At 53.1% G+C, this 14094-nt stretch overlaps 1 protein-coding gene across 4 annotated transcripts in view; it reads right to left on the bottom strand.

Moving 5' to 3' along the window:
- Window positions 1-14094, bottom strand: part of DGAT1 (diacylglycerol O-acyltransferase 1) — a 90604-nt gene that overhangs the window by 44345 nt on the left and 32165 nt on the right. For all 4 annotated transcript variants that reach the window (XR_014941028.1, XM_085533141.1, XM_085533142.1 and 1 more), the window contains exons 5-7: window positions 13212-13264; window positions 7848-7953; window positions 3733-3897 (exon numbers count right to left, since the gene is read on the bottom strand). Coding sequence is in view for 3 of the 4 variants with exons in the window: in XM_085533141.1 (XP_085389267.1) it covers window positions 3733-3897; window positions 7848-7953; window positions 13212-13264 (324 nt within the window). In the remaining variant the exon portion in view is untranslated. The remainder of the gene's footprint in view (window positions 1-3732; window positions 3898-7847; window positions 7954-13211; window positions 13265-14094) is intronic.

Raw genomic sequence — 14094 nt, 5'->3', positions numbered from 1 at the left:
AAGTACCCCCTTCCTGCCCCATAAGTGACAGCCCTGCCCCATAAGTGACAGCCCTGACCCATAAGTGACAACCCTGCCCCATAAGTGACAGCCCTGACCCATAAGTGACAGCCCTGACCCATAAGCGACACCCCTGCCCCATAAGTGACAGCCAGGCCCCATAAGTGCCCCCTTCCTGCCCCATAAGTGACACCTCTGCCCCATAAGTGCCCTCCCCACCCCATAAGTGCCCCCTTCCTGACCCATAAGTGACACCCCTGCCCCATAAGTGACCCCTTCCTACCCCATAAGTGCCCCCTGCTCAAATGCCCCCTCCACCCCATATGTCCCCCCTGCTCCACAAGTGCTCCCCCACCCCACAAGTCCCCCAGCCCCACAACTGCCCCCATCACATAAGAAACCCCTACCCCACAGGTGCACTTCTACCCCATAAGTCCCACCGCCCCATATGTACCCCCCACCCCACAAGTTCCCCCCTGCCCTACAAGTGCCCCCCCCACCCCATAAACACCCCCAGCCCCACAAGCCCCATATGTACCCCAGCCCCACAAGTTCCCCCTGCCCCACAAGTGCACCCCCAGCCCCATACGTACCCCCACCCCATATGTACCCCAAGCCCCATGTGTAACCCCACCCTCATGTGCCCCCCTCCCCATAAATGCCCCCCCACCCTACAAGATCCCCCCCACCCCATAAACACTCCCAGCCCCACAAGTTCCCCCTCTGCCCCATAAGTACCCCCACCCCAAATGTACCCCAGGCCCCATATGTACCCCCGCCCTATAGTTGACCCCTCCTGCCCCATAAGTACCCCCAGCCCCATATGTACCCCCCCCCCATACGTACCCCCTGCCCCACAAGTCCCCCACCCACCCCATATGTACCCCCACCCCACAAGCACCCCCACCCAAGCACCCCCACCCCACAAGTTCCCCTCCCAGCCCCATAAGTACCCCCAGCCCCACAAGTACCCCCACCCCATAAGTACCCCCAGCCCATATGTACCCCAGCCCCATATGTACCCCCACCCCATATTAACCCCCAGCCCCACAAGTGCCCCCCAGCCCCATAAGTACCCCCACCCCATAAGTGTCCCCTGCCCCATATGTACCCCCACCCCATAAGTACCCCCAGCCCCATATGTTCTCCAGCCCCATAAGTACCCCACCCCATAAGTGTCCCCTGCCCCATATGTACCCCCAGCTCCACATGAACCCCCTGCCCCACAAGTCCCCCCCCACCCCATATGTACCCCTGCCCCATATGCACCCACAGCCCCATAAGTCCCCAGCCCCACAAGTGTCCCCTTTGCCCCATATGTACCCCCTACCCCACAAGCACCTCCTGCCCCACAAGTGCCCCCACCCCACAAGTTCCTCTCCTGCCCCATAAGTGCCCCCAGCCCCATAAGTACTCCCAACCCATACATACCCCCAGCCCCATAAGTAACCCCAGCCCCTTATGTACCCCAGCCCCATAAGTACCCCCACCCCATATTAACCCCCAGCCCCATAAGTTCCTCCACCACATACGTACCTCCACCCCATAAGTACCCCCAGCCCCATAAGTACAACCAGCCCCATATGTACCCCAGCCCCATAAGTACCCCAACCCCCATAAGTCCCCCCAACCCTAGCCCCACATGAACCCCCTGCCCCACAAGTGCCACCTGCCCCATAAGAACCCCAATTCCCATAAGTACCCCCAGCCCCATAAGTTCCTCCACCCCATAAGTACCCCCAGCCCATATTAACCCCAGCCCCACAAGTATCCCCAACCCATATGTACCCCCAGCTCCACATGTACCCCCACCCCATAAGTACCCCCAGCCCCACATGTACCCCAACCCCATAAGTACCCCCAACCCCATAAGTACCCCCAGCCCCATAGGTACCCCAGCCCCATAAGTACCCCCAACCCATAGGTACCCAAGCCCCATAAGTACCCCCACCCCATAAGTGCCCCCAGCCCCATATGTACCCCCACCCCATATTAACCCCCAGCCCCATAAGTACCCCCACCCCATATTAACGCCCAGCCCCACAAGTGCCACCTGCCCCATAAGTACGCCCTTTTCCATAAGTACCCCCACCCCATATTAACCCCCAGCCCCATAAGTTCCTCCACCCCATAAGTCCCCCCACCCCATAAGTACCCCCAGCCCCATAAGTACCCCAGCCCCATAAGTACCCCAGCCCCATAAGTACCCCCATCCCATAAGTACCCCCGCCCCATAAGTACCCCAGCCCCATAAGTACCCCCATCCCATAAGTACCCCCAACCCATAAGTACCCCCAGCCCCATATGTACCCCCAGCCCCATAAGTACCCCCAGCCCATATGTACCCCAGCCCCATAAGTACCCCCACCCCATATGTACCCCCACCCTATAAGTACCCCCAGCCCATATGTACCCCAGCCCCATAAGTACCCCCACCCCATATGTACCCCCACCCTATAAGTACCCCCACCCCATATGTACCCCAGTCCCATAAGTACCCCAGACCCATACGTACCTCAGCCCCATACATACCCCCACCCCATAAGTACCCCCAGCCCCATAAGTACCCCCAGCCCCATAAGAACCCCCAGCCCCATAAGAACCCCCGCCCCACAAGTGCCCCCCAGCCCCATAAGTATCCCCAGCCCCATAAGTCCCTCCACCCCATAAGTACCCCCAACCCATATTAACCCCCAGCCCCATATGTACCCCCAGCCCCATAAGTGCCCCCAGCCCCATAAGTGCCCCCACCCCATAAGTACCCCCACCCCATATGTACCCCAGCCCCATAAGTACCCGCACCCCATATTAATGCCCAGCCCCACAAGTGCCCCCCAGCCCCATAAGTACGCCCAGCCCCATATATACCCCCAACCCATAAGTCCCCCCCGCCCCATAAGTACCCCTGCCCCACAAGTGCCCCCCCTGCCCCATATGTACTCCCTGCCCCATATGTACCCCCAGCTCCACATGAACCCCCTGCCCCACAAGTCCCCCCCCACCCCATATGTACCCCTGCCCCATATGCACCCACAGCCCCATAAGTCCCCAGCCCCACAAGTGTCCCCTTTGCCCCATATGTACCCCCTACCCCACAAGCACCTCCTGCCCCACAAGTGCCCCCACCCCACAAGTTCCTCTCCTGCCCCATAAGTGCCCCCAGCCCCATAAGTACCCCCACCCCATAAGTACCCCCAGCCCATATTAACCCCCACCCCATATGTACCCCCAGCCCCATAGGTGCCCCAGCCCCATAAGTACCCCCAACCCCATAAGTACGCCCAGCCCCATACGTACCCCCAGCCCCATATGTACCCCCAGCCCCATAAGTACCCCCAGCCCATATTAACCCCCAGCCCCATAAGTAGCCCCATCCCATAAGTATCCCCAACACATAAGTACCCGCACCCCATAAGTACCCCCAGCCCCATATGTACCCCCAGCCCCATAAGTACAACCAGCCCCATAAGTACCCCCAGCCCCATATGTACCCCCAGCCCATAAACACCCCGAGCCCCACAAGTCCCCCTGGCCCCACAATTCCACCCCAGCCCCATAAGTACCCCCAGCCCCATAAGTCCCCCCACCCCATATGTACCCCCAGCCCCATAAGTACCCCCACCCCATAAGTACCCCCTACCCATATTAACCCCCCGCCCCATAAGTACCCCAGCCCCATAAGTCCCCCCACCCCATATGCCCCCCCCCGCCCCCCAATTCCCCCATTGTTACCATGGTTCCGTTTCTGGTCCGGTTCCGGTTCCGGTTCCGGTTCCGGTTCCCGTCTCCTCCCCCCGTCCCGGCTCCGTCGCTCCCGGCACCAGAGATTGACGTCACGGAACGAGAAAAGCTTCAGGAACAGGATCGTGTGAGCGGCCAGAACCAGAACCGAACCCACTGTAATAGGATACAATGGGGTTAATGGGTCAGAACCAGAACCGAACCCACTGTAATGATACATAGAGATGCATGGAGATACATAGGGATACATAGAGATACATAGAGATACATAGAGATACATAGAGACACATAGAGACACATAGAGACACATAGGGATACATAGAGACATATAGAGATACATAGAGATACATAGAGATACATAGAGATACATGGAGATACATAGAGATACATAGAGATACATAGAGACACATAGAGACACATAGAGATACATAGAGATACATAGAGACACATAGAGACACATAGAGATACATAGGGATACATAGAGATACATAGAGATACATAGAGACACATAGAGATACATAGAGACACATAGAGATACATAGAGACACATAGAGATACATAGAGACACATAGAGATACATAGAGACACATAGAGATACATAGAGATACATAGAGATACATAGAGATACATGGAGATACATAGAGATACATGGCGATACATAGAGATACATAAAGATACATAGAGATACATAGAGATACATAGAGACACATAGAGACACATAGAGATACATGGAGATACATGGAGATACATACAGACACATAGAGACACATAGAGATACATAGGGATACATAGAGACACATAGAGATACATAGAGATACATAGAGACACATAGAGATACATAGAGACACATAGAGATACATGGAGATACATAGAGATACATAGAGATACATAGAGACACATAGAGATACATAGAGATACATAGAGACACATAGAGATACATAGAGACACATAGAGATACATAGAGATACATAGAGATACATAGAGATACATAGAGATACATAGAGATACATAGAGATACATAGAGACACATAGAGATACATAGAGATACATAGAGATACATAGAGATACATAGGGATACATAGAGATACATAGAGATACATGGAGATACATAGAGATACATAGAGATACATAGAGATACATAGAGATACATAGAGATACATAGGGATACATAGAGATACATAGAGATACATAGAGATACATAGAGATACATAGAGACACATAGAGATACATAGAGATACATAGAGATACATAGAGATACATAGAGACACATAGAGATACATAGAGATACATAGAGATACATAGAGATACATAGAGATACATAGAGATACATAGAGATACATAGAGACACATAGAGATACATAGAGATACATAGAGATACATAGAGATACATAGGGATACATAGAGATACATAGAGATACATAGAGATACATAGAGATACATAGAGACACATAGAGATACATAGAGATACATAGAGATACATAGAGATACATAGAGACACATAGAGATACATAGAGATACATAGAGATACATAGAGATACATAGAGACACATAGAGATACATAGAGATACATAGAGATACATAGAGATACATAGGGATACATAGAGATACATAGATACATAGAGATACATAGAGATACATAGAGACACATAGAGATACATAGAGACACATAGAGATACATAGAGATACATAGAGATACATAGAGATACATAGAGACACATAGAGATACATAGAGATACATAGAGATACATAGAGATAATGGGTCAGAACCAGAACCGAACCCACTGTAATATAGAGATAATGGGTCAGAACCAGAACCGAACCAATGTAATACATAGAGATAATGGGTCAGAACCAGAACCGAACCAATGTAATACATAGAGATAATGGGTCAGAACCAGAACCGAACCAATGTAATACATAGAGATAATGGGTCAGAACCAGAACCGAACCAATGTAATATAGAGATAATGGGTCAGAACCAGAACCGAACCCACTGTAATATAGAGATAATGGGTCAGAACCAGAACCGAACCCACTGTAATATAGAGATAATGGGTCAGAACCAGAACCGAACCCACTGTAATACATAGAGATAATGGGTCAGAACCAGAACCGAACCCACTGTAATATAGAGATAATGGGTCAGAACCAGAACCGAACCCACTGTAATACATAGAGATAATGGGTCAGAACCAGAACCGAACCCACTGTAATATAGAGATAATGGGTCAGAACCAGAACCGAACCCACTGTAATATAGAGATAATGGGTCAGAACCAGAACCGAACCCACTGTAATACATAGAGATAATGGGTCAGAACCAGAACCGAACCCACTGTAATATAGAGATAATGGGTCAGAACCAGAACCGAACCCACTGTAATACATAGAGATAATGGGTCAGAACCAGAACCGAACCCACTGTAATACATAGAGATAATGGGTCAGAACCAGAACCGAACCAATGTAATACATAGAGATAATGGGTCAGAACCAGAACCGAACCCACTGTAATACATAGAGATAATGGGTCAGAACCAGAACCGAACCCACTGTAATACATAGAGATAATGGGTCAGAACCAGAACCGAACCAATGTAATACATAGAGATAATGGGTCAGAACCAGAACCGAACCAATGTAATATAGAGATAATGGGTCAGAACCAGAACCGAACCCACTGTAATATAGAGATAATGGGTCAGAACCAGAACCGAACCCACTGTAATACATAGAGATAATGGGTCAGAACCAGAACCGAACCCACTGTAATACATAGAGATAATGGGTCAGAACCAGAACCGAACCCACTGTAATATAGAGATAATGGGTCAGAACCAGAACCGAACCCACTGTAATATAGAGATAAACCCATATAAACCCATATAAACCCCATATAAACCCCATATAAACCCCATATAAACCCCATAAACCCCATATAAACCCCATATAAACCCCATAAACCTCATATAAACCCCATATAAACCCCACATAAACCCCATAAACCCCATATAATCCCCATATAAACCCCATAAACCCCATATAAACCCCATATAAACCCCATATAAACCCAACATAAACCCCATATAAACCCCATATAAACCCCATAAACCTCATATAAACCCCATAAACCCCATATAAACCCAACATAAACCCCATATAAACCCCATAAACCTCATATAAACCCCATATAAACCTTATATAAACCCCATATAAACCCCATAAACCTCATATAAACCCCAAAACCCCATATAAACCCCATATAAACCCCATATAAACCCCATAAACCCCTTATATACCCCATACAAACCCCATAAACCCCATATAAACCGCATATAAACCCAATATAAACCCCATAAACCTCATATAAACCCCATAAACCTCATATAAACCCCATATAAACCCCATACAAACCCCATAAGCCCCATATAAACCCCATATAAACCTCATAAACCCCATATAAACCTCATATAAACCCCATATAAACCACATATAAACCCCATAAACCACATATAAACCCCATAAACCACATATAAACCCCATATAAACCCCATAAACCTCATATAAACCACATAAACCCCATATAAACCCCATATAAACCCCATATAAACCCCATAAACCCCATATAAACCCAACATAAACCCCATATAAACCCCATATAAACCCCATAAACCTCATATAAACCCCATATAAACCCCATATAAACCCCATAAACCTCATATAAACACCATAAACCCCATATAAACCCCATATAAACCCCATAAACCCCATATAAACCCCATAAACCCCATATAAACCTCATATAAACCCCATAAACCCCATATAAACCCCATATAAACCCCATATAAACCCCATAAACCCCATATAAACACCATATAAACCCCATATAAACCCCATAAACCCCATATAAACCCCATATAAACCCCATATAAACCCCATAAACCCCATATAAACCCAACATAAACCCCATATAAACCCCATACAAACCCCATATAAACCCCATAAACCCCATATATACCCCATATAAACCCCATAAACCCCATATAAACCCCATAAACCCCATATAAACCCCATACAAACCCCATATAAACCCCATATAAACTGACCTGGGGTGATGGATGGAACCGATAGAACCACAGCAGCTGGGAAACACAGCACGGCCAACAATAGGATCGTATATAGGGCTGCCCCATAGCGCTCCGACAGCCGGCCCTATAGAGGGAATAGGGGATATAGGGCTGCCCCATAGCGCTCTAATGGCCCTATAGAAGGAATAGGGGATATAGGGCTGCCCCATAGCGCTCCGACAGCCGGCCCTATAGAGGGAATAGGGGATATAGGGCTGCCCCATAGCGCTCTAATGGCCCTATAGAAGGAATAGGGGATATAGGGCTGCCCCATAGCGCTCCGACAGCCGGCCCTATAGAACAAATAGGGGATATAGGGCTGCCCCATAGCGCTCCGACAGCTGGCCCTATAGAAGGAATAGGGGATATAGGGCTGCCCCATAGCACTCCGACAGCCGGCCCTATAGAACAAATAGGGGATATAGGGCTGCCCCATAGCGCTCCGACAGCCGGCCCTATAGAAGGAATAGGGGATATAGGGCTGCCCCATAGCGCTCTAATGGCCCTATAGACGGAATAGGGGATATAGGGCTGCCCCATAGCGCTCTAATGGCCCTATAGAAGGAATAGGGGATATAGGGCTGCCCCATAGTGCTCTAATGGCCCTATAGATGGAGTATATAGGGCTGCCCCATAGCGCTCCGACAGCCGGCCCTATAGAAGGAATAGGGGATATAGGGCTGCCCCATAGCGCTCCGACAGCCGGCCCTATAGAGGGAATAGGGGATATAGGGCTGCCCCATAGCGCTCCGACAGCCGGCCCTATAGAAGGAATAGGGGATATAGGGCTGCCCCATAGCGCACTAATGGCCCTATAGAAGGAATAGGGGATATAGGGCTGCCCCATAGCGCTCCGACAGCCGGCCCTATAGAGGGAATAGGGGATATAGGGCTGCCCCATAGCGCTCCGACAGCCGGCCCTATAGAAGGAATAGGGGATATAGGGCTGCCCCATAGCGCTCCGACAGCCGGCCCTATAGAAGGAATAGGGGATATAGGGCTGCCCCATAGCGCACTAATGGCCCTATAGAAGGAATAGGGGATATAGGGCTGCCCCATAGCGCTCCGACAGCCGGCCCTATAGAGGGAATAGGGGATATAGGGCTGCCCCATAGCGCTCCGACAGCCGGCCCTATAGAAGGAATAGGGGATATAGGGCTGCCCCATAGCGCTCCGACAGCCGGCCCTATAGAGGGAATAAGGGATATAGGGCTGCCCCATAGCGCTCCGACAGCCGGCCCTATAGAGGGAATAGGGGATATAGGGCTGCCCCATAGCGCTCCGACAGCCGGCCCTATAGAAGGAATAAGGGATATAGGGCTGCCCCATAGCGCTCCGACAGCCGGCCCTATAGATGGAGTATATAGGGCTGCCCCATAGCGCTCTATTGGCTCTATAGATGGAGTATATAGGGCTGCCCCATAGCGCTCTAATGGCCCTATAGAAGGAATAGGGGATATAGGGCTGCCCCATAGTGCTCTAATGGCCCTATAGATGGAGTATATAGGGCTGCCCCATAGCGCTCCGACAGCCGGCCCTATAGAAGGAATAGGGGATATAGGGCTGCCCCATAGCGCTCCGACAGCCGGCCCTATAGAGGGAATAGGGGATATAGGGCTGCCCCATAGCGCTCCGACAGCCGGCCCTATAGAAGGAATAGGGGATATAGGGCTGCCCCATAGCGCACTAATGGCCCTATAGAAGGAATAGGGGATATAGGGCTGCCCCATAGCGCTCCGACAGCCGGCCCTATAGAGGGAATAGGGGATATAGGGCTGCCCCATAGCGCTCCGACAGCCGGCCCTACAGAAGGAATAGGGGATATAGGGCTGCCCCATAGCGCTCCGACAGCCGGCCCTATAGAAGGAATAGGGGATATAGGGCTGCCCCATAGCGCACTAATGGCCCTATAGAAGGAATAGGGGATATAGGGCTGCCCCATAGCGCTCCGACAGCCGGCCCTATAGAGGGAATAGGGGATATAGGGCTGCCCCATAGCGCTCCGACAGCCGGCCCTATAGAAGGAATAGGGGATATAGGGCTGCCCCATAGCGCTCCGACAGCCGGCCCTATAGAGGGAATAAGGGATATAGGGCTGCCCCATAGCGCTCCGACAGCCGGCCCTATAGAAGGAATAAGGGATATAGGGCTGCCCCATAGCGCTCCGACAGCCGGCCCTATAGAAGGAATAGGCGAAATAGGGCTGCCCCATAGCGCTCCGACAGCCGGCCCTATAGAAGGAATAGGGGATATAGGGCTGCCCCATAGCGCTCCGACAGCCGGCCCTATAGAGGGAATAAGGGATATAGGGCTGCCCCATAGCGCTCCGACAGCCGGCCCTATAGAGGGAATAGGGGATATAGGGCTGCCCCATAGCGCTCCGACAGCCGGCCCTATAGAAGGAATAAGGGATATAGGGCTGCCCCATAGCGCTCCGACAGCCGGCCCTATAGATGGAGTATATAGGGCTGCCCCATAGTGCTCTATTGGCCCTACAGATGGAGTATATAGGGCTGCCCCATAGCGTTCTGATAGCCGGCCCTATAGAACGAATAGGGGATATAGGGCTGCCCCATAGCGCTCCAACAGCCGGCCCTATAGAAGGAATAGGGGATACAGGGCTGCCCCATAGCACTCTAATGGCCCTATAGATGGAATAGGGGATATAGGGCTGCCCCATAGTGCTCTAATGGCCCTATAGAAGGAATAGAGAGAGATGGGGCTGCCCCATATTGCTCCCATACGCTTCCCCATAAGTGTGTATTGTGGGTCTGCCCCATAAGTGTGGGGTTTGGGTTCTGCCCCATAAGTGTGGGGTTTGGGTTCTGCCCCATAAGTGTGGGGTTTGGGCCCTGCCCCATAAGTGTGGGGTTTGTGCCCTGCCCCATAAGCGTGTGGTTGTGGGTCTGCCCCATAAGTGTGGGGTTTGTGGGTCTGCCCCATAAGTGTGGGGTTTGGGTTCTGCCCCATAAGTGTGTGGTTGTGGGTCTGCCCCATAAGTGTGGGGTTTGTGGGTCTGCCCCATAAGTGTGGGGTTTGGGGTCTGCCCCATAAGTGTGGGGCTTGGACTCTGCCCCATAAGTGTGGGTTGGGCTCTGCCCCATAAGTGTGTGGTTGTGGGTCTGCCCCATAAGTGTGTGGTTGTGGCTCTGCCCCATAAGTGTGTGGTTGTGGGTCTGCCCCATAAGTGTGGGGTTTGTGCCCTGCCCCATAAGTGTGTGGTTGTGGGTCTGTCCCATAAGTGTGGGGTTTGGGCTCTGCCCCATAAGCGTGGGGTTGTGGGTCTGCCCCATAAGCGTGGGGTTGTGGGTCTGCCCCATAAGTGTGTGGTTGTGGCTCTGCCCCATAAGTGTGGGGTTTGGGCTCTGCCCCATAATTGTGGGGTTGTGGGTCTGCCCCATAAGTGTGGGGTTGTGGCTCTGCCCCATAAGTGTGGGGTTTGGGCTCTGCCCCATAAGTGTGGGGTTGTGGGTCTGCCCCATAAGTGTGGGGTTTGTGGTTCTGCCCCATAAGTGTGGGTTGGGGTCTGCCCCATAAGTGTGTTTGTGGCTCTGCCCCATAAGTGTGTGTTTAGGGTCTGCCCCATAAGTGTGGGGTTTGTGGGTCTGCCCCATAAGTGTGGGGTTGTGGGTCTGCCCCATAAGTGTGTGGTTGTGGGTCTGCCCCATAAGTGTGGGGTTTGTGGGTCTGCCCCATAAGTGTGTCGTTGTGGGTCTGCCCCATAAGCATGTGGTTGTGGGTCTGCCCCATAAGTGTGGGGTTTGTGGGTCTGCCCCATAAGTGTGGGGTTTGTGCCCTACCCCATAAGTGTGTGGTGTGGGTCTGCCCCATAAGTGTGGGGTTGTGGGTCTGCCCCATAAGTGTGGGGTTTGGGCCCTGCCCCATAAGTGTGGGGTTTGGGCTCTGCCCCATAAGTGTGGGGTTTGTGGGTCTGCCCCATAAGTGTGGGGTTGTGGCTCTGCCCCATAAGTGTGGGGTTCGTGCCCTGCCCCATAAGTGTGGGGTTTGTGCCCTGCCCCATAAGTGTGTGGTTGTGGGTCTGCCCCATAAGTGTGTGGTTGTGGGTCTGCCCCATAAGTGTGTGGTTGTGGCTCTGCCCCATAAGTGTGGGGTTTGTGCCCTACCCCATAAGTGTGTGGTGTGGGTCTGCCCCATAAGTGTGGGGTTGTGGGTCTGCCCCATAAGTGTGTGGTTGTGGCTCTGCCCCATAAGTGTGGGGTTTGTGGGTCTGCCCCATAAGTGTGTGGTTTGGGCCCTGCCCCATAAGTGTGTGGTTGTGGGTCTGCCCCATAAGTGTGGGGTTTGGGCTCTGCCCCATAAGTGTGGGGTTTGTGCCCTGCCCCATAAGTGTGTGGTTGTGGGTCTGCCCCATAAGTGTGGGGTTTGGGCTCTGCCCCATAAGTGTGTGGTTGTGGGTCTGCCCCATAAGTGTGGGGTTTGGGTTCTGCCCCATAAGTGTGTGGTTGTGGCTCTGCCCCATAAGTGTGGGGTTTGTGCCCTGCCCCATAAGTGTGGGGTTTGTGCCCTGCCCCATAAGTGTGTGGTTGTGGGTCTGCCCCATAAGTGTGGGGTTTGTGGGTCTGCCCCATAAGTGTGGGGTTTGTGGGTCTGCCCCATAAGTGTGTGGTTGTGGGTCTGCCCCATAAGTGTGTGGTTGTGGGTCTGCCCCATAAGTGTGGGGTTGTGGGTCTGCCCCATAAGTGTGTGGTTGTGGGTCTGCCCCATAAGTGTGAGGGTTGGGCTCTGCCCCATAAGTGTGTGGTTGTGGGTCTGCCCCATAAGTGTGTGGTTGTGGGTCTGCCCCATAAGTGTGTGGTTGTGGGTCTGCCCCATAAGTGTGTTTGTGGCTCTGCCCCATAAGTGTGTGTTTAGGGTCTGCCCCATAAGCGTGTGGTTGTGGGTCTGCCCCATAAGTGTGGGGTTGTGGGTCTGCCCCATAAGTGTGTGGTTGTGGCTCTGCCCCATAAGTGTGGGGTTTGTGGGTCTGCCCCATAAGTGTGGGGTTTGTGCCCTACCCCATAAGTGTGTGGTTGTGGGTCTGCCCCATAAGTGTGGGGTTTGTGGGTCTGCCCCATAAGTGTGTGGTTGTGGCTCTGCCCCATAAGTGTGTGGTTGTGGGTCTGCCCCATAAGTGTGTGGTTGTGGCTCTGCCCCATAAGTGTGGGGTCTGTGGGTCTGCCCCATAAGTGTGTGGTTGTGGGTCTGCCCCATAAGCGTGTGGTTGTGGGTCTGCCCCATAAGTGTGTGGTTGTGGCTCTGCCCCATAAGTGTGGGGTCTGTGGGTCTGCCCCATAAGTGTGTGGTTGTGGGTCTGCCCCATAAGTGTGGGGTTTGGGGTCTCACCGCTGCCATCCTCCTTTCCAGACTCAGCGCCGCCACCGCGAACACGTTGAGCACTGTGGGGGATGGGAGACACTGAGACCCCCAGCCCCACCCCTGCCCCACATTGAGACCCCCCACACCCCACATTGGGACCCCCAGCCCCACCCCAGCCCCACACTGGGAGCCCCCCAGCCCTGCCCCACATTGGGACCCCCACCCCACAATGAGACCCCCAGCCCCATATTGGGACCCCCCCACACCCCACACTAGGACCCCCAGACTCACATTGGGACCCCCCACCCCACACTGAGACCCTCAGCCCCACCCCTGCCCTACATTGGGACCCCCAGCCCCACATTGGGACCCCCAGCCCCACCCCAGCCCCACACTGGGAGCCCCCCAGCCCTGCCCCCCATTGGGACCCCCACCCCACACTGAGACCCCCAGCCCCACATTGGGACCCCCAGCCCCACACTGGGAGCCCCCCAGCTCCACAACACTGGGAGCCCCCCAGCTCCACACTGGGACCCCCAGCCCCACACTGGGACCCCCAGCCCCACCCCAGCCCCACACTGAAACCCCAGCCCCACATTGAGACCCCCACCCCACATTGGGACCCCCAGCCCCACCCCAGCCCCACACTGGGAGCCCCCCAGCCCTGCCCCACATTGGGACCCCCAGCCCCACACTGGGACCCCCAGCCCCACATTGAAACTCCAGCCCCACATTGGGACCCCCCACCCGACACTGAGACCTTCAGCCGCACATTAGGACCCCCAGCCCCACATTAGGACCCCAACCCCACCCTAGGACACCCCACCCCACACTGAGACCCCAGCCCCACATAGAGACCCCCACCCCACACTGGGACCCCCAGACGCACATTGGGACCCCCAGCCCAACC

This window comes from Coturnix japonica, unplaced genomic scaffold (assembly GCF_054131305.1).
Source record: "Coturnix japonica strain WE unplaced genomic scaffold, WE-NBRP24 Scf054, whole genome shotgun sequence".
Lineage (NCBI taxonomy): Eukaryota > Metazoa > Chordata > Aves > Galliformes > Phasianidae > Coturnix > Coturnix japonica.
Note: the sequence above shows the minus strand (reverse complement) of the source record. Positions and strands in the feature narration are given on the sequence as shown.